Genomic DNA, 27,859 nt, shown 5'->3' with positions numbered 1-27,859 from the left:
GAAATCATTTTTCCAGTGACTGCAACAAAAAGTGTCTGGGTTTGCGCAGCAAATTACAGTGACTTCAAAAGCTTAGCATTTGCATTGAAATGATTGTTTTCACTGTTAATAAAATTCGTATTCTGCTTGCTGCTTCATATTCTGCTTCAATCTTATAGTGTTAGTAAATGGTTTTAGTAATGTATGAAGTAGTTTTTTGCATTATCTTCAATAATTAAATTTTAAATATTATCCTGAGTGCATTATTCTCGAGCTAACCACCGATTGAAAAACGAAACGTAAAAATTTTAATCATTTTTATGTCTGTGATCATTTTATTATAAAAAAATACTATTTGAGATGATGAATTAAACGGTGTTGAATCTTGTACTTGATATTAATGATAAGCTTTATTATTTATTTAGTCAAATAAGTTATTATAATATAAAATACAATTCGTGCGGTTCTAAGTACCTAATTACAAAGTTGTGATGTTAAATAGAATTACGAAGTAAAAGTATTCAATGACTTTATTAAAGTAATAAATAATTTCATAACCCCCTTTCATGTCTTGAATCATTTTAATTTAAGCTATGAATTATTGAGGAACACTACTTACCTAAAACATATGGGTATATGGGTATAAAAAGAAAAACAACCAAATCAATAAATAACAACGTTTTAATTTGTACATTATATGCTAGGTTGGCACGATATTATTGGACATGAATTATAGTAATCTCATAATATAATCAAGTGCCGTGGCTCTCTATGACATTCAAGGCATAACGCGTCCTTTAAACGCATTATGTGATATTAAAAAAATACAGTTCTGTGTAACTGATCGTCACAATTTGCGACATAAAAATTGACAGTTCTCGTAAATTTATCGCAACGTAAAATATGTAGTATGTAAAAACAAAATGGAATACGCCAGGGTTTTGCAGGGTTTGTTTTATTTTTGTGCGTTGTCAGACAATTCTTAGCATCGCCATATTGTCGTCAAAGTGGGTTCAAATCACTTCAAACTCTGAATTAAAACATACCTACATCAAAGTAAATTATTAAAACAAGGTAATAAAATAATAGAAAGGTTGACACCTTTCTAATCAATGTAACAATATGCATTTTTTGCGTAATTTAGATTTCAATGTCATAGATAATCAGGGCCGGACTAGAAGCAATCGTCTTTCTTAATTTATTATTATAAATTATTCATAACCTTAAGTTCAGTGTTGCAAAAATTTAACTGAAATCTGGGTTCTGTTGTAAGATTATTATTTCACGTTTATGTCGTCATATTATATATGCTACTTCGATAGTAATATATCATCGGCGTCTAATGTCCCAAAAGCGTGATCTGCCAACGGTTTCAAGAAATCTCTTAAAGCGTCCTCCATTGGCGATTGAAGTTCTACTAACAGATTCTCCCAGTTTTCATTCAGGAATTTGTTCATCGCATTTCCTGCAAGATAAATGTAATATAACACATTAATTACCAATACGAATAGCAATGATAGCCTAGTAGAAAGACTTTTGGCTCCCTTCTATTTAATCGACCTGAGTTCAATCCTCAGCACGCACCTTTAACTTTTCGGAGTTATGTAAGTTTTATATATCACTTACTTTTTTTAGGATACCTGCATGCCTGAGAGTACTCTATAATGAACTCAAAGGCTTGTGAAGTATAATAATCCGAACTTCGTCGGTGTGGTGGATTATTGCCTCAGCCCTTTCATTTTGAGAGGTGGACCTGGCCGTGTAATGGGCTTTTATAATGATAAAAATTGCTCTTATAATGTATATGTAACTTTTTGACGGCCCATTGGCGCAGTGAACAGCGACCCTGCTTTCAGTGGGTTCGATTCCCACAACTGGAAAATGTTTGTGTGATGAACATCGGTCATGTTTTTCAGTATCTGGGTGGTTATCTATATATTGTAAGTATGTTTGTATATAATTCATAAAATATTCATCAGTCATCCTAGTACCCATAACACAAGCTACGCTTACTTTGGGGCTAGATGGCAATGTGTGTATTGTCGTAGTATATTTATTTAACTATTTCACCTTAAACGTTATGAGGATTCCATTTAGTTATATAACTAGCCATCAAACTAATGTTCGGAAAGAAGGATGAACAACAGTTCTGACTTGGTTATGAAGACCCTCTTTTGAAGGCTTATGTTGATCACGATGGACATATTTATATACCAGTGCGTACATTTTAATAATTAGGTAAATCACTTCAAAAATATGTCTTACCTAAATCGTCGTCTCCTCCAAACAAATTATTCAGTTCCATCACAGCCTTCCCTATATGGAATTTGACACCAAGACTTTTACAGGCCAAGGCATCAGCTGCTGCGTTATCCCTAGGTGTGCGACCCAGAACGATTGTAACTGTTGCGTCGATGTCACCTGCATTCATAAATCACCATTAAATAGTAACATGCACTAGATTCTAGTTCCAAGCAAGTACATCAAGAAGAAATTCTAACGATGCAGTCTATCTGTAATATTGCTAAGGGTAACCAGTATTTACACCAAGGACTACGCTACGGTTTTAATTACCAAAACTTCCAACAGTTCTACTTGCCTTTATTGTGACTACAGCAGTATTATTTTTGTCTTTTTTCGGATTGTTTGTAGCTGATTAACCCTAATGATTTTAACAGCGTAACGCGGGCTTGTTGGCGAGCCCCGGAATGGAGCTCTGCCAGTAAGAGTTTGAACCCTAGGGCTCGAAGAACCGAAGGGATCGTCGCCCTGAGGGCGCCTCATGTGAGGCCGAACCTCGGCTCAGGCGACGATTGGAGTGAAAGGGTTACGGGCGGTGTCAGCAGTATTCTAAACCTGTATTCTATATCTACTAGAATTAAATTAAATTAAATGTATTGTGTGTCTATTTGAATGAGCATAAATTATATTTGGTAATTTATCGGGCGAGTGATCAAATTAAAATAATTTATTATCATTTGTGAGACAACGAATCTCGGATGCAATAATAACAGTCATTGACTCACACTCTTGCATTATTGGTTAAAATTGATTGACGTTCGTAATGCATCAACCAAAAGTTTCGACATACATGTGAAAGGTAATTTCATCTACACGTTTAAACTTTACAGCTTATATTATATACTTCATTTATTAAACAGTTGTTTTACCATATTTAGCCGAGAACTTTCCACTTCCTTCAATTGGTAGCATCAACAGCTGACCCTTCAGATTGTAATCACCCTTCATCCTCAACTCAGGTATGTGGAGTGTAGCTACTATAGAATGGTTCTTTGATTCTACTCTGAAAACAATAATATGGGTTATTGATCTACGTGCTTCGGGGATCACGAGTAGTGTTCGATTCCACCGAACCAGTCCAAAATTTAAATGTTGGTTTCATCCCTTTAGGGCAAAAATGGATAGCATGAAAATATCCTATTATCCAAACTGAGACAGGAACCAATTCTGAGACAGGACCAAAATATATCCTATTATAAAAACAAATTCTGAGACAGAACCAAAATTTAGAAATTACACATAAAGAGAAAAACTTAACCTATGGTTGTTTATGAATCGGGCAGAGGATGCGTTCTCTTTTGGACACAGAAAATGTATATTTGTTTAAACTCTTTATTTAAGGCACTAAAAGAAAAATATAAACAATAAATCTGCTTTCTGAGTCCAAGGCGTAAGGTTCGATTCCCACAACTGGAAAATGTTTGTGTGATGAACATGAATGTTTTTCAGTGTCTGGGTGTTTTTCTGTATATTATAAGTATTTGTGTATATTATTCTTTAAAATATTCATCAGTCATCGTAGTGCCCGCAACGCAACGCCCAACGCAAGCTACGCTAACTTTGGGGCTTGATGGCAATGTGTGTATTTTCGTAGTATATTTATTTATTTATTTAAATGCCTTTTTCCTTGCATCGATCTGCCGCACAATCTTAGGATTAAAAAAAACCAAGAAAGTAGATTGCAAACGGTGCATAATTAAAAAACATCCTTTTAATGTAATGGATATTAATTTTATGTTGCACGGCTATTATATACAAATTAGTATATTCTTTTACGAGTACTAATCCGGTGAGCATTCATTCAGAAATCATCATCATCACATCAACACATTACCAGCCCACTACAGAGCACGGGTCTCCTCCCACAATTAGAAGGGCCGAAGTCCACCACGCTGACCGTGTGTGAATTGGTGGACAGCATTCAGAAATCGCTACTTGTCAATTACTTACACATATAATTATTATGAAATGCGTAATGAGTTAATTAGATTGCATGAAGATTTGGACGTGGTTTGCATGTGCTAAATGTTTTGCAAACTTTACAGCACCATTAAGGCAACTGTGAATATGTATTCTGTAGGTGCACTTTACAAGTTTGCTCATCACAACAACGCTCTGCCCCAACTCTTCCTAGAATTGATGGCTGATTGTTTAAATGGCTTATATTTTAAGGCATATGTTTTCGGTCGTTATCATTTTGTAATTGAATGGGCGATTAAACTTTGTAGTGACGTTACGTTACTATGAAAATATTTTGATTTAAATTGCTTTTAGGAATTTAAATATTTGTTGCTTTAATTGTCAAGGAAAATATCGTGACCAATTGTTTATTGTTTGTTGTTATTAGGTACACAAAACAGGTAATAACTAAAAGTAGATCTAAATATAAGTAATAACAAGTTTTGTTCTAAGCTACAACCCAAAGTATGTGTACACAACTTGGAATAAAATTAAACAGAAAGTAAAGATAAAATTAAAGTTGAAACTAAAAAGAAACACTTAAATAATAATATATATATTATTTCCCTAAAGATAATGTGGAATAGTGCTTAATAATTTGATTTTTAAAAATATTTATCCTTTTGTTAAAAATTTCAATATTATGATTGCTTGATACTAAATCATTATAAAGGCGGCACATGCAAACGATGGGATTGTAAAAGGAAGTATTGTTCTTGTAGACACTTAGGGATAATGGTTTAAAATATTTTAATCTGGGATTAACGCGAGTATTTATAGTAATGAGCGAGAGCAAGACGGAAGAATCAATTTGGGAGTTAATGAGCTTAAATAAGAAGATCAAATGAATCAATCCGTCCTCATGCCATCCGTACCAATCCGTACTCAACCAGCGTGATGAAATAAGGCGTAAACCTCTCGTTTTGAGAGAAGAGCCGTACCCTGTAGTAGGCCGGTAAAAGGTTGATAACGATGATAATGATGACCAGGCTGACCTGCGACATCTTCATTTGCTCTCCGGGGCACGGGTGTGTACAGAGACAATATTCAAACTCCGAACTGGTACTGAAAATTTCTTAACAGTAAAAAACCCTGGCTAGCACTTTTATACTACACCCACGGCCTAGGTATTTTTTCATCGAAAATACAAGGGACAGTCGTGTACCGGATGTTAATTAAATAGTAGTATAGTATAATATATAGTATAAGTTCTTACTCGACATGCTTCACGCGCATGCGCGATGGTCCTCGGACAGTCACATCGCTGAAGGAAGATGTGATGGATATAGGCCCGGCTGATTGCTGGACAGCGAGTGCCGGAACAAGCAGTGGTTCGCACGGTGGTACACCGTATTCCGGTACTCCTGGTAACATATAAAGGTTATATGGTAAGTAAAAAGAGTAACCGCCGACAGTGGACAAATCACTACAATTATGCTCTATTATGCTCCAGTCCAAATTAGTGCTTTAAACTGCCGATATAGGTTTATGGAGTTCGGAGTTCGGAGCCTGCATGGCGACCTGAGTTACGTACTACAAAACTAACAGACAGCTTCAGTTTCCTATCTCCAGGCTTGACCTGATAATTTATTGAAATAAACAAGTAACAACTCATAATTTGGTCAGACGAGGATTCAACTTTCGTACCTCGTAGCCATACACGAGCACAACAAACTAAAGCATTGCCTTAGTTTTAGCATTGACTTTTCTATGACATTACTCAGTTCAATAACTCCTCTCTTCTCTCATTAGTAGAAGGTCAGTGTTCAGCATTGGGACATTAAAAGGTTTTTATCACCATCTCCATCATCATTAATGCAAAGCTGTTTTTACAGTCTACCTGCTATATAAAAATAGGTATGCTCGAAAAGCACAGCCATACATTCAACGGCCCCCTTCAACAGAAAAATTTTCATATAGGTATGCTCGAATAGTATAGACATACATTAAACGAAAAAATTACAAAGTAATAAACACCCAAGATACCGTATTAGGTAATGAAGATATTCACAGTCTCCATTCCTATATGCCAAGGCCACACAAACTGTCAAATATTCGGCTTACCCGTAGCTAATTGTGGAATATAGGTGTTCAGGGCATCACGTAGACATCGTCCCAGAGCATTGTCTTCTCGAGGACATACAAAACCACCGACTGAAATATATAATTATTCCTGTTAGGAAACTGCTTTAACCGGATGCCATATTTTGGGGTTGATGCTTTTTATGCGATTTTTTTTAATTGCATAGCTAGAAGCTCACAATATAATATCTAAACTTTTTTTTAAAGTAGTGTAGCGTTTTAAGGCCTAATTCTCCATAAATTGTTGTTGGTTATCATATTGATTTTTTTGAAGACGTTAAGAATTAGTGAAATTGGCCCTAAGTAAGAATCTCATTTTAATTGCTTGTTACTCTGAAGTCGCCTGTGGCAAATAATAGAGCAATTTCAGCAATATACCGTAGGTTCTCATACACGTTCAACTTCCTAATAAACAAAACACATTTATTTCTACCTTGTATCATTTCAACAGTTATTTAGGCTAAAGTGTATAGTCGTAAGTTGTAAAACTGTAGGTACTATGACAACAGTTTGATTAGAGGTAGGTACTTCTGGCTTCTTCAGATTGACACTTTAATTTAATTGCACACATTATCGTCGTTATGTGCGTGGAGTACAAGAACAAATTGTCCAGGGACCATTTTTCCTTTTATAGTCTGCCTGAGCTCTACAGCTTGGCCAACTCCTTTGTTAAATGTAAGTAAAATAGGAAAATTAAAATGTAATAAGATACTCACAGTTAATAAAACTTTTTTCATCACACTTGACAAAATACACCACACTCAAAAAGATTAAGAATTTCCACATTTTTACAACAGATCTTTATACAAATTAATATGAATACGCTCTTAGATTACTCTTAGATTCTATTAAGATGTGATTGACTTTCTTTTTCTTTTAAATACTTTTTTTATGGAAACGTGATGATAGTGTTGAAATAACTTCCTATCTTTGTATTTGTATTTTATCAAGATGTTATAACACGTTCTAGATTTTGTAATAATTATTAAACTACTTACTAAATCTCACTTTGCTTTAACCTTATTATTTTATTCCTCCTTGATTGTTGGTAGGAATAGCGGTTGCCTTCGACTGTGCTTAGTCCACGTGATACTACCATATTCCAGTGAAACTTAAATATTTTTCAACACGAGAACGTAATCTGTATAATATGAGACTTCTCTTGAATAAATGCTGTCTCTGTCCTTTATAATACGCTGAATCAATCGTTAGATAATTTGGTTAAGGAAATGTTAAGAAAGGAAATATAATTATTTACGTGTGGATAGACCAGAAATATACATAACAAGACCTAGACTAATTGGCAATGGAATAGTTACCTAAAACTATTTTTTCTTACTAGTGAGACATTATAAAATAATTGTCGTAGATTATTAAACGACATCCTATATTTATTAGAAGCAAGAGGATATGTTTATTAAATGTTAACATTATGCTTACTGACTACCGGGCCGATTTCGATGTTTTGCATTACAAAGGTATAACCTCGAAGCAGATGCGTCTTGTGCAGTTCTAGGAAACCGGCGAGCACTCAATAAGATGAAGGAAAAAAAGATACTTTACATTTCAGAACATTGTAAAGTATAAACGAACGATTAAACAGAGCGTGTAAATAAGGCCCATTTGACTAATCTGAATTCTGACGAAATAATACAGTCCAGCGATGATACCAATACTAGCATAACCCAAGAGACACCTTTTGAACTAACTGGTCCACAATTCTCCATAGTCACGATGACAGTGCATTTTGCATGCACTTTTATAAAATGGCGACATTATACTCGCAACCCGAAACCAACAGATACGAATCTCAACTGTAAATACAAATACATTTGACCGAAAATGTAATGTACAATTTATGTGGAACAGTCACCGAAGTGCAATGTTGTAATTCGGATGACGTAACGAATTTGTAGGCCTGTGACCGCACGACACGCTGGCATACTTTGGAAAAGTGGTACAAACATGAGCTGCGCCGTTTGGACATAGTTTGCTTTGAGTGCAACTTGTTTGAGGTGTTGGTGACATCAACTTGCCATGGGACCATCTTCAAAAACCAAATACCCTTTAAAATTACTAACATGAAACAATGGTTGACAATTTCTTAGTCAAAATATAGGTATATTTTCAGAAACTACGTATTGGAATCAACTTTGTTTTCTTTACGTATATTTCACTGCCTGATCTGTAATATTGAAATTGTCTTGTCGTGATATAGTCTGAAACACTTTATCACAAAATCTAGCGTAGAGATACTAACTACTCGTATCTAGATATAAATCAATAGAAAAGAATAGCGACGTACACTTGCAATACTCAATAGTAAATACTGACACGCACAGGTCACCGAAACCGCAAACCACTGTGTCCTGTGTGACCATCAGAGCTCTATTTAGGTGACAAGTATGCTAAGGTGGGTAAGTATAAGACTTATCATATCTTTATAAAGACATCTGCAATGAATAATTAGTAACCTAATTAATTATTTCCATTCATTAACTATAAATATACACATTGACTTTTTTCTGGTCTTACTACGATGAAGCAGTTCTATGGTCTTACACATCGTCAAACACTTTCATCCCCTATCCCAAAAGAACTGAGCTTAATGTCGGGATAAAAAGTATCCTATGTTACTTCTAAAACTTCCAAGAATATGTGTACATTGCTTTATGAGGATCGGTTGAGTAGTTTTTGCGTAACAAACAAGCTTACATTGCCATTTATAATATTATAGGATAGGATAGGATAGGATATGATAGGATAGGATAGGATAGAATAGAATAGGATAGGATAGGATAGGGTAGGATGTACTTCAATATATTCAATCTCTCTCATATATCTTACGCGAAAATACATTTGTCTAGTCTCATTTTAGATTTTAGACTAAGTTTATCATCATCAATAGTCTATAATAGTCCACGGCTGGACTAAAGGCCTCCCCCAATGGAAGGGTTTGTCTATACCACGTGGTTCAGACGGGTTGATAATCGCAGTGTATGGTAGTAATAGCACAGAGGACGCTGCGGCCCGATCTCCCTTATATTCCCTTAGTCACCTCGTCGAACACCCACGGGAAAAGGAGAGAATGGTGACAATGTGATATGGACTTATTTATTAAACGTCAAATCACATAACGTTTACTTATGCTCGTACATTATCAACAGTCATCTATATAAAGTTAGCCATATAACTTTATATAGATGACTGTAAAAATACAAACGACATTTTTCATAATCTTTATTTCTTTAAACAAATAAATTAAATAAATAGACATGTTTTACAAAACAATCAAAAATCAGTTCATGTTGCAAACCTAACAAATCCATTTGGTTTCATCAATGTAAATTGACTAGATGCTTAGAAAAGAATGATACTCTAATTCGGGAAGACCATATTAGTGGGAATGTGTTTCAGGAATTTGTTGGCTACGTCTTCGAGAACCATCCCAAGTGCAGTCTCAACAGCTGGTTGAACTTCCTTCGCTAGCTCATTCGCGTGCATTCGTATTATGTGGTCGGTTATCATCTCTGTAATGAAAGTTAATAGCTAAGAAATATATACAACGTGAAACCGAATCACAAAATACTGTTTCATTCAAAAATCAAAAGAAGCATATTTCGCCCGCAAGATCGCAAGATCAAATCCAGTGTCACTCCGGTGATCTGTGTGCTTTGCCAATTAAGCGGTCTTATAGCGATTGTTATCTTAATTTCGGCATCGGTACTTATGCCACCGATGCTGAAATTAACACAGCATTTACTAGGCGACTTTTAAAAACGCATATGATAATTTTGGCATCGGCATAAGAAACTAGGAATATCTAATCTGTCGGCGATAATTCTGGCAGCTTGAAAATTTGATGCAGAAGCTCTGCCAAGGAACTTTTGTTAAACTACAAGCGCAGCTTCTCGCCTTGCATCTTTCCGTGGATAAATAATCAGTTGTAGAAGATCATGCTGTATATCGGGAAGGTTATGATCCAGATACTCTGTTTCATTTTTAACATTGTCGCTCCAGGATACCCTTAACATTCTTCTGTATGACCATAGCTCAAAAGCCTATATAAGAATGTACAAATTGGAACAGTGGGCATGGCGGGTGTGTAGGCTACACACCCGCCATGCCCACTGTTCCAATTAGTACCTAATAGTAATATTTATAAATTAATTAATCTTTGAGATAAGCTGATGACTTATATCTTACTATGGGTTATTTCAAAAGATAATCCTATAACAATGTGATAATGCAATGTTTATGACATACCCATTTCTCCAGTGGTTGAATGAGCTTCGCTTAAAGTTGCTTCTAGAGGTCCCGTGCAGCGCAGTTTCACGTTAGCATCCTTTATCACCATCCTTTTGTGTACCCTAGCACCAACAGCATCAAGAGCTGCCGTGCATTTTGCTGGAAAATATGTCTCGTTAATACATGTCATGTAAAAATAAATACAAATTTTATTGTTAGTTTTATTGTGGCCTTAAATAAACAACAAGTATATGGGTTTACGAGATTTTGGGATTTTCTATTTTATTTTTATATAACTTTTTTACTTACTAAAGTTAGCGTGAATAATGCCGGTGGATTCCACTGGCAGCATCTGGAATTCACCGATTACCACGTACTCTCCTGACATTGTGAGACGTGGCAAACTTATGTTGCCTGTTACTTTTATATCCTCCGGAAAAATGCTGTTAACAAAATTGTGATGTATTGGTAAGAGGATATATTTTTTCCATTACATAAACACATATAAGAATAAACTTTCTTTAATTGGTGCATCGCAATGTTTTGGTCCTTAAAATCGTGATTGTTTCAGCAGCTTGCTGCCTTAATACTGCAAGTATGCAACATTTGTTCAGGCTGACTTGATTTTATCGTCGTGTTTATTTCTTCTTTATTAAATTTTGTCTTACTTACTCAAGTTTATTAAATGTGTAGTTTGTCAGTCCATACAGCGTCGTATCAGTGAACCAGGCGTCATATTTAAAGCGGTTCTGAGGCATGTTGTGTTGCCTCAGTCGTATACTCGGTACTTTTAAAGGTTCTAAGGGTTGGATGCCGAAGGAAGGTATGCCGTGTGCTAGGAGATGTCTCGCTTGTTCTGCCACTCGTTTGATGCATTCACTAACGTTGGGGTCACTGTAGTGGCACACAGGCTTCTTGGCTGGGAGCAAAATAATAAAATTCATTTTATATGTATATACATGTACATAGATATAAACTTATAGGTTCGGGCCAACGATGACCTTGACATGCTCCTGACGAATTGCGCGCCATACTAGCGATTCGTAGTTTAGCAACATGGACTGTGTACATGCTTACGCATATATACACTAAAACATTGTCAAATGTATCATAGGCATATTTAAATTTAAGGCAAATCTTGTGATTTCGCGTCACTAACTGATTTAATTTTTCTTATTCAATTGATTTGAGTTTCACTTATGCCGACAGTCTTCTGTTTTGTTTAAAGTATAACTTTTTTCTTTTTATCTTGTTATTCAATGTTGTCGACAAATATTTTGTTTCCTGATTAAATATATTCATCAAAATCATCATATCAACCCATTACTGGCCCACTACAGGGCACAGGTCTAATCCCACCTTGAAAAGGGGCTTAGGCCGTACTCCACCACGCTAGCCCAGTGCGGATTGGTGGACTTCACACACCTTTGAGAACATTATGGATAACTCTCAGGGAGGCAGGTTTCCTCACGATGTTTTCCTTCACCGTTGGAGCAAGTGATATTTTGATTGCTTAGAACGCACATAACTTACAAAAGTGTGTCCTGGGATCCGAACTAGCCCCCCCGAATGTGAAGTCAAAGTCCTACCCGCTGGGCTATCACAGCTTATAATGAAACATATTTATTGATGTTAACTATTTTTCTGTAACAAATGATCACGATTGACAAACTTTAAGTGACTTACCCAATTCTTCCATGTTGTCTCCATCGCTAGTACTGTTCTGTTCTGACACTCGCCTACAAACTACAAAACTGGCACAAAGTCCTACAATCAAAAACTTTGCAATCGCTCGCATCATGATGTCTGTCCACTTTAACTGGAAATTCATCTAAGACTGCCAATGAGGCATTTTGCCTTTATAATAAGACTAACAGGTTCATATGGCTGCCATATGTGGAAAAAATTTAGCCTCGCATCTAAGGTCTACAGGACGTAAAATGTAAGGTTTGTTTCTAGTACCTCTAGAATCTAATAAGATTAACGACCTTAATAATAATATAAACATATACCCGCCCGTGACTGATCTAGATAACACAGTTTTTGTTTATCTTCCTGTATCAATATTATGTAGGTATTATGTATAATTGTCAGCCGATTGGTCCAGTGGGCAGCGACCCTGCTTTCTGAGTCCAAAGCCGTGGGTTCGATTCCCACAACTGGATAATGTTTGTGTGATGAACAGGAATGATTTTCTGTGTCCGGTGTTTGTACGGATTTATGTATATTATTCATCAGTCATCTTAGTACTCATAACAAAAGCGAACACTTACTTTGGGGCTAGATTGCGATGTGTGTTCAAACAATAAAAAAGCGATATGTACCAAAAAATCTTATGCGAATATTTTTTAACTATTTTTCTTGCTCGTGTTACGAGGTTCGGCATTATATCTACCATTCAAACCTAAAGGCGAAGCAGTTTTTAACATTGTTGGTGTGCCTGACATTAACCTTCCTTGGTAATGTTTTAGTTGATTGAATACCCGCCACCTTTTCGTCCAAAGGATATCGGTGAGTCAGTCTACCTCAAAGAGTATCCGGACAGTTTCAGGAAAGTTCCTTTCCACATCAGATTAATAAAGACTTATTTCTTTAACCTACTTAGTAATTTTTGATTAAAATTTCTGGATTTCAGTTTTTTTTATAGTAATAATTGCGGACCTAGCAGATGGCCCGCTTGAAGTGAAAAACCTTAGTCTATAAACTGAGACACACTTCACAGGGCATGCAAGGAGCACGTCCTGCAACATGCCGCCCTGTGTCTATCAATTTGAGGTTTAAGTGTTAATCCTCATGTGCCTGTCATTACAACGGCAACCACGCCCTTCAGACCGGAACAAAGCATTGCAACAATAAATAAATAAATAAATAAATAAATAAATATACTACGACAAAGCACACATCGCCATCTAGCCCCGAAGTAAGCGTAGCTTGTGTTGAGGGTACTAATATGACTGTTAAATATTTTTATGAATAATATACATAAATACTTATAATATACACTTAAACACCTAGACACTGAAAAACTTTCATGTTCATTAAACAAACATTTTTCCAGTTGTGGGAATCGAACTCACGGCCTTGGACTGAGATTCCGGATTTACGTCAATAACAATGCTGCTTAGCGGTGGAAAAGAAGATGGCGATAGCTCTTTGCGAGGACGGAAAAAGCTCAGTTACTACTTCCTTTCTTACTTTCTTCTCCGTACGGTTCAACATATTTCATCTATTTATCAAGCTCTTGTTGGCATCTATTTGAACTAAATATAATAATGATAATAATAGTTTTTATTTGCTTAAAAGTACAATGTTTTTTTCTAAAATTACCCAAACTACGATATCCCGTGTCTTGGGATATGGAATATGTTTCTTAAAGCTAAGGAAGGTCAATAATATCTCACTTCTCGGCTATATGAAAGATAGACTTGCCGTGTAAGGACTGTTTCGATTAGTCTTCGCAAACAAATACTTTTAAATCGGAGATACAAATAAAACAAATTGTTGTTAAATAATTTAATACAAAATAATATAAAAGTATAGTAAATTGCTTACTATGGCATAAACCTTACAATATCCTTACCAATACAGGAAATCATTTGCAAAACAAAACAGAAATACAAAAATAGATATATTAACATATTTTGTCATGATCGTGAACTTGAAATCTATACGATCGCTCAACTCTGTACAGACTAATTGAAAAAACACTATTTTTTTTATTTTTTATTATTCCACTACAAGTTAGCCTTTGAGTGCAATCTCACCAGTGATGATGCAGTCTAAGATGGTAGCGGGTTAACCCGTTCGGCAGTATGGTAGTCATACCCCTAATAGGTTTCTACGCGACATCGCACCCGAACACTGAATCGCTTTGTCTTTGGCGGTAGGGTGGTAACCAGCCACGGCAAAGCCTCCAACCAGACCAGAACAGAGAAAATTCAGAAATTATAACTCGCAAATTTCCTCTGCCGGGAATCGAACCCGTGACCGCGTACTTCAATTCGGAGAGCTCACCGTTGTGCCAGGGAGGTGGTCAAAACTAACAGAACCAACTTTAAATTATAAATAACCAATACTAAACTAAAAGCAGGCACAGTAAGCTCTTTGGCTTCTAAAAACACTTAATACATTTTAAAGAAATTCTGAAGAGTACGTATAAAAGTAAGGAAGTAAAAACTTGCTCGAATAAATAATTAATAAAAGATAAGTACCTAAGTAAGTAAACTAATTTTGTATAAAAAACAAAAATGTGCAGCCATTAAAATTATTTTCTAAATAATTAACTAATTATCACAACAAGTAACACAAGACTTGACATCAAATTTCTTGTACCATTACACTAAAGCGTTATGCGTCTTCAACTAGGATTTCTTTCAGAGGAATTGTTGCAAATATTTTATTGAAGAAAGCCTTGAAGATACGGGCGCTGCTTTCTTCCACGAGAGGGTTGAGGATGTCCAAAACAATCGTTGGACTGCCATTGAAAAACGCTGCAGCCGAGCTTGCTGTAAAAAAATCATATAAAATAAAAAGTTAGCTCAAATATTATGTAATATGAATTTTAGTACTACATAGTGTAAAAAAACATTAAAATGACACATTTTATGTAATAACCGCTAATACAAGATCGCGGATTTGATTATAAAGACATTTTCAGATGTACAAAATGGTAAAGAAAATATTTTTGGTGCGAAAGAGTTGGATGTAAAATACGATCGAAGTAGGTAACAAAGAGTTTTCTATTAGTTTTTATGTATGGATTGTATGACGCCCTGGAATAACTGAACATAGTTTAGATGTAATGGAGTTGTTTTTTTTTATTGTTGATAGCTCTAACTGAATGTTAATCATTTTGAACTTACCAGCAACAGGTCTCTCAGTGTCCTCGATAATAACCTGCCCGTTGCCGATCTTGAGTTTGGTGATTATCTTGTCAGTCTGCAAGTATTCTACGCCATCTTTGACGATAGTCTTTGCGCTACCCTTGGCTATGACTGTAATATCGGCTGCAAAGAGAGATGAAACAATGTTGTTAATATAAACTACTATTGAAGTACCAATTATAACCGATGTACCATAGTAGACTGTTTATGCAATGGTCGCTGCAGGATAAAGACCAAAAGATACAGTAGTAACACAAGGGGGTTGCATCAATAAACCTGTTCGAAGCAAAGGATTTAAGGGTACCCAAGTCTATGGAAGACACCTTTGTTACACATCTCAAAAATTAAATAAAGTTAAATCATTAATTACACTTTGCTGATCTAAATCTTTAGTGTCGTGGTTTACATAAATTCGTGCTGCTATCGGTGCCACTTTACACTTAAATTTTACATTAATAATCTTTACTCTATGGTGTATGTTCTGGCGTGCGAGATAGGGACGGCAACATTCGTCGAAATTAGCAACAGAATGAAAATAATTTTCATATATTATGTTTGAAAAATTGGCAGTCTTTATCTTAAGTGCGGGTGTAAAACACCTAATCACCGCCACCCCAAGGGTAGAAATACGGTCAGAACAAAAAAAAGAACAGTTGGAAGAGCCTTTTTTTTTTTAATTTGTCTCCTTCATGACAGGCAACAATCATTGTCCATACAGCCTATTCAATGGTATTTGTTTTTTTAATAGACAATCAACGTCTTTGAATAAAAGGCTTGCCGATAATCTAGACATAAACAAACTTTTTTGTTTAATTCATGTCTTAATTAATTATAAATCATAATTTTGATTATATATTTAAAATAACAACTATCATTTTCTTTTATTAAAGCTTAAAATAATATTTTAGTAATACGTATAATAGTATAACAAATCGCCTTAACAGAAGATCGGTAGAAAATCTTTCGTTATTGTTATAACTACCATAATATATAACTAACAGCACGTTAACAGCATGGCCAGAAGATATTTTTCTCCACGGAGTAGACACAAAATATTTATCTTCTCCCACAGCCGTCCACACTTCGGGTTGTGATGCATGTATCGAGCAAGCGCCATATTTGCATAGAAGTGTGGACGATAAAAACTAGATGACGCTTTCATATATTTTCAACTTATAGTTTATATTTATTTCCGCTAATCTTTGCCTATCTGAACGCCCAGACAAGCCCTGAGCACTGCTTTTATGCATGTATGGAATGCTATGCGCTTACGGGTGGAAATAATAATATACGTGTTACTTTAAACTTGATGCTTTGGAAGGTCGACAAGTAATTTATATCCCTTTTCAGTGCATATAATCGGATTAAATTTTGTCTCCTCCCTTTAGACCGCTACCATCTTATATATCATCACCAGGTGAAATTCCAGTCAACGGAAAACTTGTTCTTGATTAAAAGAAACCAATTCACTCACTGAAGTTGCTCCTGAATTTGCCTTTACCGCTGATGTCAAGGGTGAGAATGCGGGAACCCCTCACGTCGTAGTCAGCCGACACGTCCAGCTTTGGAATTGTCAACCGCACTTCTCCCACGTACTTGTTGTTCAGGTTCAGTCTGAAATTAATTTAATACTACTTTTACTTTTTTATTTAATTTCCAAACGAATTACATGAATTAGTATTGGTGGTTGCTACGTATACTAAAGAAAGTTGTTGCGTTTGTGTGCGTCAGTCTAAACAAACTCTTAGGCTAAGGTACTACTACTAACGGGTTTTGTCTGGTGGAAGAAAAACAGACAAAGTCTCTAGTCTGTACACCAGGTATCTAGTATGTTCGCTAATTTGCAAAGAGTAAGGTAGCGGCCAGCGATTGGGCGACAGAACCCGTTTTCGCAATTAACTTTTCTTATTGCTCTTGCATGGGCAGGAGACAATTATATCCCCGGGGAAAGGATAACAATTCATCTTCTCCCACAGCTTTATTAACTGTCAGAGCACTAGTGGAAATAATATCCAAAAAATATAAACGGGGTGAACTTCTATTCCATGTTCCCGTGCTTTAGCAGGGGGACACAGGACACGTTCATTATATCTCTTATCGGGGGATTTAATGGGGTGATATAATTTTAGTCTCCTGCCCGTGCTAGCCCTGCTAACAATCTTGCAAGGTGGAAATATGTTCTACGCCAGGTCACCTTCAATGATTACGGCCATTCACTCTTACCTCTTCTACTCTTACCTTTTATTTATATATTAGCTTTTCAAGGGAAGCAAACAGTACTATTACACATAAAAGTAATGCTGTATTTTTATATCACATAAACCAATGAAGTTTCCACAACTTAGTTATACATAAAGCTTATAACTTTATAGTTTTTGTTTTTCTTTTTTGTTTTAATTTACCTTTACCTTTACGTAAACGTCGAGTCCCTTACTCGAGGTTTAAGTCTAAAGCAGAATTAGTAAAGAGCATAGAAACATTCCCTATTATTTCTTAATTCAAATAGGCGCAGAGATGACGACCGTGTGTCGCAGTGGGCAGCGACCCTGCTTTCTGAGTTCAAGGGAAGGGGTTCGATTCCCACAACTGGATTTTGTTTTGTATGATAAACGTGAATGTTTTTCAGAGTCTAGGTGTTTATCTGTATATTATAAGTTCATTCGAATTCGTTCATCAATTACCTACCCATAACACAAGTTACGCTTACTTTGGAGCTAGATGGCGATGTGTGTATTGTCATAGTATTTATATAGTTTATTTATTTATACAAACAAGTCTTAACGCCAATCATGACCTATGGTATACCGCTGTGGGGTTTTACCACACACTAATGTATTAATAATCCAGCGATTACAAAAAAAGTACTCAGAGTCAATGCTCCCTGGTATGGAAGAAATGAAGACATTAACCGGGATCTGCGAATGGACTTCGTAGACAATGTTATTTAAAAATATGCCCAAGACCACGAACATAGGCTTCTTTATCGTGTAAACATTGAGGTCATCCAGATTCTCGACAATACGGGCATAGTGATAAGACTCAAAAGGAATAAGCATTTTGAGTAGTAAAAGTGTAGTGATAGTGCAATTTTACAAGAACAAAGTGCCTCCCATATTAAGAACACCGTGAAAAATATGCCAAAGACCACGATCTCCAATACTAAGTGTCTCACATAATAAGTCATTGGACCTAGTGCAAATAATATGTAATCTTAAAATTGCACGAGCACTACACTAGCTCAAAAGGTTTAGTCCTTTTGAGTCTTCTTCGATATAAACTAATGTAATAATAAGTTAGTCCCATCAAAAAGTAGACCGAAGTCATATCCACTAGGCTATCACCACTAAATATATAACTCAAAATATATTTAGTGTTGATATATATGTTATACGTACATCTATATACATAAAAGAGAAAGTGTGTGGGTGTGTTCCGTATAGGCTCCGAAACGGCTAGACCGATTTCAATGAAACTTTCAGGGAATCTCCGGATTGACCTGGCAAGTAATCCTGTAAAGTTTGGTGACGATCGGAGCACTCGTATTTTTGAACTGTCAAACTGTCAAATACAGCTTTTATTTACTATGATGATATTCTATTGTTGGGTGTACATGGGTGTAGATAATGATCTTCACCCGGTCGAGAAGAGAATAGAAGAGAATGAATACGGAGATAAATAAATGATTGAATATATTATGAGACTATAGTTAAAAATTTAATTAATTTTAAATTTAATTAGTTTATGCTGCTTATTTAGTGCTGGAATGGCAGCCCCGTACTGGTAAGCGCAGCGTTGGTCGACCCCCAACGAGGTGGACAGACGACATTAAGCGCGTCGCAGGTAGCCGTTGGATCCAAGCGGCTCAGAATCGTGGAACTTGGAACTCCCTACAAAAGACCTATGTCCAGCAGTGGACGTCTATCGGTTGATGTGATGATGAATAATAAGTTTAGGTTAAAAAAAATTTACTAATAAGTCTTAAGACTAGATTGTAATTTTGATAAATTTTAACAAACTTATTGTTATTTATAAATAAAATTTATTTAATCATTAACAAAATAGATGTGGGCACTTATCTAATAAGAAATATCTGTGACCCCGTGCATTGTGAGTGTTGGAATCGGAAGGAGAATAGTCACATAAACAATAATAATAATGACTGCATAAAATAAATTATGACATCGAATAAAAAAAAGGCTTATTCAACTGCAGCCACTGTTTACAGTTAGTTAGCTCATAGCTGTATTATACAAGTGCATGAACTAAAAGTAAACAACCTTGATTTTTAAGTTGCTTAATATAGAGTTATAGGTCAATTTAACCGTTTCGATTTAGTTGCTTTATGGAAAAAGGTTTTAGTTACTTAACAAGAGAATGTGTTATACAATATCATTTACATTGCACTATTTGTAAAAGTTTTGTACGTTTTTAAGTATGTACGAAATAAAAGTACCTGCCAAAAACTAAAAAAAAGACCTGTAACTACGTGTAACATGGACTTCTTGTAATAACTATTTTGTCGTGGTTGAAATTATATATTTATTTGGCATCTATTGCATCATCATCATATTAACCCATTGCCGGCCCACTAAATGCCACGGGTCTCCTCCCAGAAAGAGAATGGCTCAGGCCGTCCACCACTCTAACAATATACGGCTTGGTGGACTTCACACGCCTTTCAGAACATTATGGTGAATTCTCAGCCATGTAGGTTTGCATAGCGTAAAAAAAATGTTGTAATGATATCGCTGTAGGCGGCGTATAAGAACAATTTACTTATTTCGGTCTGGTACTGAATGAACCTTATACCTAACTATCTTTGACCCACGCGTGAACATGACATGGACCGTGTAAGCCAAAATCAAACCCCCTAACCCCTAGCCCAACGAGCCAGTTACTACCGATGAAATACAATAATTTGCATAGCTTGAGTTTATTGGTCAGTTAAGAGTTGCGATAGTATCGGTGAAGCGGAACATGTAACCACATGTTACGAGTCAGTTGAGAAATTAAAATTGTGAAAGTAAAAGTCCAGTTTTACCCAGGAAATTGAGAGCTTCCACCCTCCATGCGCTACCATTATAGATTTAAGAATTGTAAATATATATTGTAGATACTTGAGATAAATAGATCGATAGACAAAACAATTTATTGCACACAAAAAGAAACAACACAAAAGATATCTTAATTAATTTAAACAAATATTGGTATGCAAAGGTGGTCTTATTGCTAAACCTCTTTGAGACAACCCTTGGGGAAAGTAATAAAAGGTAGCAGAGGTGCAATATGTAAATAAGAATACATACTAAAATTATATATATTTATAATATATGTACGTATTACATATATATCAACACTAAATATATATTGAGTTATATATTTAGTGGTGATAGCCTAGTGGATATGACTTCGGTCTACTTTTTGATGGGACTAAGTTCAATACTCGGCACGGACTGCTAAGTTTGAAGGATCGTAAAACTCACGATTCAAACTCACGATCGAGTGCACTGGCATCGGTAAAACTGAGGTAAATCGGTAGGCCCGAGTCCCGAGAGTTCTCCATAAAGATTTTAAAGCGACCTCAAACCATTTTATTCTGAGAGGAGATCATCGTCCCGAGTCGGTAGGTAATATTTTGATAAAGATGATGATGTCAATGAATATGGCTAACCGGACCCTATAGCTCGTGACATGGTTGCCATAGATTAAATTACAGTATTATATTTGCAATTTTCTAGGAGTCGTCGTCAAGACATCACCACTGTCCCACGAGACAGTTGTTATAGATGTAACGCAATAATTTGCATGGCTTGACTTTGTTGGGGTCAGTTTAAGAGTTGCGACAGTATCGCTGAAGCGGAACATGTAACCACATGTAACGAGCCAGTTGAGAAATTGAAATCGTGAAAGTAAATATCCATTGGTTTAATGTGATGGCTCAGTTTAGAATTTTCAGTGTAATTTAAGCGTTTAGAGCCTAAACAACCCACGTTGCTTAGGTAACAGATCATTACTTACTCAACGTGTAAATAAATAAAAACTGAAATATTACTGCACAGGCTTTAGGGAACATTATGTACTGGCTCAGATACTTATCTGTGAAACCGAAACGCTAATAGTTTTAAGTGAACCACTGTCACAGTTTTTCCTGAAAAAATCAGATACAGCCCTGCAAAATTAAAATCAACACTGCCTTCGCTTTATTCGTAGTATGCGTACTATGCGAGTGTCGGTCTTTTATATTCAATGGGTTTGTCATAAGTAAACACTTGGAAAGTTTTGAATTCGTTTGTATGGAAAAATAAATATGCTTATATGATGACTCCTTTTGAAATATACTTTACCCTTCCCTTCAAGGTGTCCACTTCGGCTTAGATCTATAGACAGCACTTGACTAAACTGAGACTATGGAAATAATAGTTGTTTCTTTTGATTCTAATTGTAGTTCCATGGACACACGTTTTACAGCTTCACACAAAAAGCGTCAATTAATTGGAGGCAAAAACAAAGTCAAAAATCTAGTTAATTTACCTTAGCTTTTCAATCTTAAAGTTTGATCCTCCATACGCCTTCATATTCTTGATTGTTGCCTTCAACCTTAAGTTGTTGGCAGTTCTGTCTAACTTCAGAGTTGGCACTGCGAATGGGTCCAGCGCTGGCACGCTGACTTCAGGAACCCCGTTAAGAAGTCGCGGCTTCACCACTTCTACTGCTTCTAAGATGCAGTTTTCTAGATTTGGATCACTGCGTTTGCATTGCGGGAAATCATCAGCTGAAAAGGTTACACAAAGGTATTTTAATTTTTATAGTATTTTTAATAGTAAATACGTAACTTGTACGTGCTGGTGCGAACAGAACATCCTTATGCAATTTTGCTTAAATGTTATCAGAGGTATCGAAAAGGACATTGGGTACTCTTTATCCAGAAAAAGTACTATCCTCGAGGAAAGAAATATAGAAAAGGATAATTCGTTTTTTATTTCCCAAAAAAAGAGTGAAGTCGGGCAAAAGCTTTTCTATAATATTAAGACGTGAAGAGGAAACTTTGCAACCCATTTGCGGAGTATTACGTGCTTGGCACGTAATATTCCACAAATGTGAGATTTAACATAGTTAAAGTTTATATGGGGGAGTAATGCAAAAAGCTAGTTGAATCACGGCTTGTATTAATTTCTAGCTTTACTCCAAAGTTTATATGGGGAAATAATGCAGAAAGCTAGTTGAATCACGGCTTATATTAAATTCTAGCTTTACTCCAAATTTTATATGGCGAAGTAATGCAGAAAGCTAGTTGAATTACGGCTTGTATTAATTTCTAGCTAAACTCGGCTACAGCTTACTCGATGAAAAAAAATAATAATGTCAACGTTTCGTACAAATTTCAAATCATTTCGTTGTATAATTTTTAAATTTTGTGTTTAATTTAAAGCATTTAAATTATAATTAATTTAATAACGGTACAAGAAACTATGCCTAGTTTTGAACTTCCATTGGTGTGTGGCTAAATAATCATAACATAACTTATTATGAAACTAGGCATAAAACCGTTTCTGAGAACTTAAGTATAAAGCAAGAGTTACAGCAATGTATTTTAGTTCTAAGCTAATACTGCATTTCAAGATCGATAAGTAAATAAAACTGCACTCATGGTTTAGCTAATACATTTGGAAATATGTTTTATTCGGGGTCAAAAGCTTAGGTAACTTATTAGACGTTACTAAGTTTATTATAATTTTTGCATTCAATAGCGCAAATTCTATTGAACTTAAATTTCTAAACCCTTATTGCCCGGTGTTGAGCACTGTGGCCATATGACCTGGATTTGTAATTTCTGAAATTTCTCTGGTTTATTGGGATCCTTCGGTCGTGGCTAATTTCCACCCTTCCGAAAAATACGAGCCGCCAAATGATTAAAAGTTAGGAACAGGTTGGAGTTACTCTATCAATACTCTATAGGGTAATTTTTTATTTACCCTATTCGATAACATAGATATTTAATACATTTAGCATCAGTAGTAGTTAGTCTTAAAGTGAACACGACTGTACTTAGATACAGTCATACTAACAGATGGCAAAATACAAGTTTTGTCTCGAACTGATTGTCATCTAACCTCCAACACCGGTTTTATTTCTGTCAAAATAAAATTATGCTTGTATTTAGCCATATGAGAAGTCACAAGGTGATGGCAAGAAACACAAATCATCCAGTCCAACCTTCATCCGGAGTTACCCAACCATAAACTATAATCACGAAATCGCCTTATTAAAAAGCCTAGTTTACGAAACACTTGAAAATGTCACTGATTAGCTTTCGTCATATCCAGTTCCGCCTGGGTTCCATGACATGGTTATTTTATGCAATGCTTTGTAGTCCCTATTTTACCTAAATGCACGTTTTTTTCAACACGCAAAACATCGTGGATACACTATAATTTCGTAATTACGTCCTCCCCGGCGCAGTGGCGAGCGCTGTAGCTTTATAAGCGGGAGGTCGCGGTTTCTATCCCCGGTCTTGCCATTTTTGGACACATATGACTGTTGGAGACCGCCAAAGACGTGCCGCGAAGCAATTTAAACCGATTAGGGTTTTGAGTTTAATATAACTGCCGTACCCCAAACAGTTGAGCCCGCTACCATCTTGGACTGCATCATCACTTTCCACGTGTATTGGAACAAAAATATATAGTACACGACATAGACAAAGAAAAGCCATTTAGCGTTTCGGAACGATGCCGCGTAGAAAACTATTAGAACAGAGATTGCTTCACTGCAATCTCTGTTATATTTATGGAGGTAATTACTTGTAGAAATAAAAAAAACACCACAAAAATACAGTCAACGCAACGGAACAAACTAATTTATATATCTGTAGCCTTAGTACAAGAACTTAGTACAGGAACTCGTCCGCATCGAGGAGCCCTTTTAGAGTATTTGAATACTAGAACATCGGGGTGAAATTGGTCTTATCTGTATTATGTTAAAGGCTCAAATTAGCCTATAATTCTTTATTTAGCGTAGACCTTTCACACAAAGTTTGCAAAATAAAAATCAAAAGCACAGGATTTGCGATTTGCGAGTCTAAAACGAGTGAATTTAAGTCCAATTTACTTTGACAATACAGAGTTTGATATGCGAAAATGACCCGTCGATTGCGAGCGAATAAATCTTGTACTAAGACTATTGATTATATTATATAGGTCCTATACGACAGATCTAAAGTTCAATTTTGTTATTAACTCTTCATCAACAAAATGCTGAAAGGATTTTTATATTTTACGCCTTAAATCTTGGATTATTGAAGGGGCTTGATTGGTAGGACTTTGGATGCTTCGATCCTCGAACCAGATGCGTTTCGGATGTATGTGCATTTGAAGCAATGTAATATCACTTGCTTTAACGGTGAAAGAATACCATCGTGAGGAAACCTGAATGCCAAAGAATTCTTGTAATTTTCTCAAAAGAGTATGAATACTGCCTATCCGCCAGCGTGTTAGACAGCGGGCTTAACGGGCAAGAAGAGCAAACACAGTATGATTAGCTTTGATGGCGATATATATGCGGCTATTATATGTAACAACTTCGTAGCGCATCGCTACGAATCCTGAGATATATTACAAATATGAATTACTATCCATTGCTAGAGTTATTCATCCGCGTTTTTTGCGGTTTGTTTTCCTCGCAAAAAAAGTAACCGTTGTTACTCCTCTCAACTAACTCTTTGCCAAAATTCAAGTTGATTACGAGGGCGTAAAAAGAAAGGACACGCAATATTTTCAAGCATCATATAGAATAGCATCCTTGATTGAAAGAGCGGAAATAAGCAAACAAACAGACACACATTTTTTATATATTAGGCTGGTAGTTTGATGCCAGTTTATATATTATTCTTTTTCGTACTGTAAATGTTTCCATAATATTTATGATACGTAGGTAGATAATATATTATGATCCAAACCACTTATTTATGAATATTCGTCCGTAATTTCCAAACCATTAACGTGGTTTAAAGACGAACTGAGCAGTAAGTTGTTAAACCATTTCTGTGTCCAATTTAATATCAAACACCATATCTTGACAATGTGAGATGGTGATAACAAGAAAAAAAACACCCGGCTATGTTTGTTGTGGGCTTCTTCTAAGACCAGAACGCGTTTGGAACCCTCGTAGCTTTAGTTTTAAGTTTACGAATATGTTTATCGCCATCATCTTACTAACGTGTAATTCTCATGTACCTAGTGTACGCATCAAAAGTGCCACCTATGGGCCTACTTAAATAAACATATTTTTGACTTTGACTTTGAGTTTGACTTTATCTATTTAATAAACCCCGACGCATAAACGACGGGATTGTACACTTTGAATCTAATAAAAATCTCATACCTATTTTCCAAAAGCGTAACGTTATTTAATAGACGTGGCAGTGCGACTGATTGCTTTGAAGTTGTTAGGTAACTACTGTTTATACAAGTTCTTATTAGGCTGGGTAACTAATTTAATATTAAACAGAAATTAACTAGTAAACACTACATCCTAATCTTGCCAAGCAACCATGTCACTCGACACTTATAAGGCCCTTCCTATTCACATATGCATCGAGTACATAACATATTTTTATGTAATACCTACTGGGTGCGTGGATTGCTGAGGCTCAGGATGGTTATATGGATTATCCATATCGTATCCTAACATAAAGTGCCTTTTTTTGACTAAAAAGTATATTAAAACGTGCATATTTTAATTGCAATGCAATCAATGAAGGTTCTTGGTTAACTATGAGGTCAACCAGCCTAGGTTGACCCTATAGTTGAGCAGGTACCGGTTGATTACCACTTGAAGCAATTAGTGTAAACATTAAGATTTCCCACCATAATCAATTTCTTTTTAAATTGGTTATATTTTGTGGCAACTAAGGCAAATCATCCCATTAAATTGCCGCTAGGAAAAGACAAACACATAGCATTATATTAAGGCTTTTCAGAGTCATTGGCGTTTGGTCGCCTTTGTATTATGCAACGCGTTTCGAAGGGATGACAATATTATTTACGATTTGAAATTTAGTGGATAAACTTAATTGTAATAAACGCATTTCGCGCCCTTGCCTTAGCGTTTTTTAAAAATCAGAATCTTAAAATCTCTATTGAAGAAATTGGTCAACCTCTGGTCGAAATTTCTTCCAGAAAAAAGGGTACATTCTAATTTTTGGAATTCTATGTGAAATTAAAAAATAAACCAAAGTACATTTAACGATTTTTCTATTCGAATATAACTTTAAATAACTAATAATAGAATCTATTTAATAAAACGACATTTTGAAGTGAAAAACTATCCCTGATTGTTTTGTGACTGGCACATCATTCCTAAATGGGTTTATGAAGACACCTATAATAAAAGATTTATTTTGGTGCACAAAATAAACTCTGACATTTTGCACGGTTACCATAACTTTAATTTAGGTTATACAATTATTTCAGAAACAATAACATTTTGTGAAAGTTAGTCCTTGCTGGAATTGTTTCATTGCGCCAGTAACTTGGGTGTCAAAATGTCGACAGTTACTTGGGTGCTTAATTAATACGACTATTGTTTTATTGTTTAGTCAAAAAAAATTCTAGCTTCCTTCAGTTTCATAATTTTAATCTCTGATGAAGAGTTCTCTTAGAAGTGTAGACATCGTTGGTTCTTAACCTTCTTGATTTTAAGTTTTCAGGTAATTTTTTCGTTTTTAGCCATTGTTTTTTTTAGAATCTTAGTGCAAAATTTGTTCAATTTTATATATATTTGGTGGACACAATTTTTTTTATCCTGGGGGAACCCGGTTTTTTTATCCAGAATAAAACTAAAATATGTAAATCTCCAGAAAATAAGCTATGAATGCGTTATATTTTGGCTAGATCGGGCAGCAAGCAATTGAAAATACAAAATATATATAAACTATCAGGCACCTATCAGAAGGATTAAGGCCGTTGTCCGCAACGCTGGCCAAGTGCGGATAAGTAAATTTGGCTTTAGAGATTATATAAAACTGTCAGGTATACCGATGCAGCTCTCACAAGAACTTAAGTGATATAAAACTTACTAAAAACGTACATTACTCCGTAATGCTAGTAATGCGGCACGTACATCTAGTAATGTGCGTGCCGAGGATCGAACTCGGTCCCCAGAAAGAGAGTTTGTTGTCTTGACCACCAAGCTATCACCTATTTTTACCAAAAAAACTGTTACAGTTGTATTATATTCTATACCGATAATATAGCTTAAGTCTGTTAAGATTAAAAGATTGTTTACGGCCTATTAAAATGTATCTATATGTTCGAGCATCGTAACTTAATTTAATCAAACCCACTCACGTAAAATTTTAGCGTGTCCCGCAACAGCACACACTGCGAGCACTAATAAAGCCTTCATTT

General features: G+C 35.6%; 1 protein-coding gene across 1 annotated transcript; it reads right to left on the bottom strand.

The window, feature by feature from the left end:
* Window positions 1-642: 642 nt before the first annotated feature.
* Window positions 643-27,859, bottom strand: LOC120623550. Its single transcript, XM_039889611.1, has 15 exons — window positions 27,800-27,859; window positions 21,984-22,224; window positions 16,927-17,066; window positions 15,432-15,575; window positions 14,923-15,074; window positions 12,256-12,388; window positions 11,242-11,488; window positions 10,879-11,012; window positions 10,588-10,728; window positions 9,732-9,851; window positions 6,304-6,393; window positions 5,456-5,603; window positions 3,150-3,283; window positions 2,245-2,400; window positions 643-1,444 (listed from the first exon to the last, which is right to left on the bottom strand). Exons 1-15 carry the CDS (start codon window positions 27,855-27,857, stop codon window positions 1,290-1,292), a joined length of 2,193 nt encoding a protein of 730 aa, XP_039745545.1. The 5' UTR covers window positions 27,858-27,859; the 3' UTR covers window positions 643-1,289.

This window comes from Pararge aegeria, chromosome 4, assembly GCF_905163445.1.
Source record: "Pararge aegeria chromosome 4, ilParAegt1.1, whole genome shotgun sequence".
Classification (NCBI taxonomy): Eukaryota; Metazoa; Arthropoda; class Insecta; order Lepidoptera; family Nymphalidae; genus Pararge; species Pararge aegeria.
The sequence above is the reverse complement of the archived record's forward strand: the minus strand, read 5'-3'. Positions and strand labels throughout refer to the sequence as shown.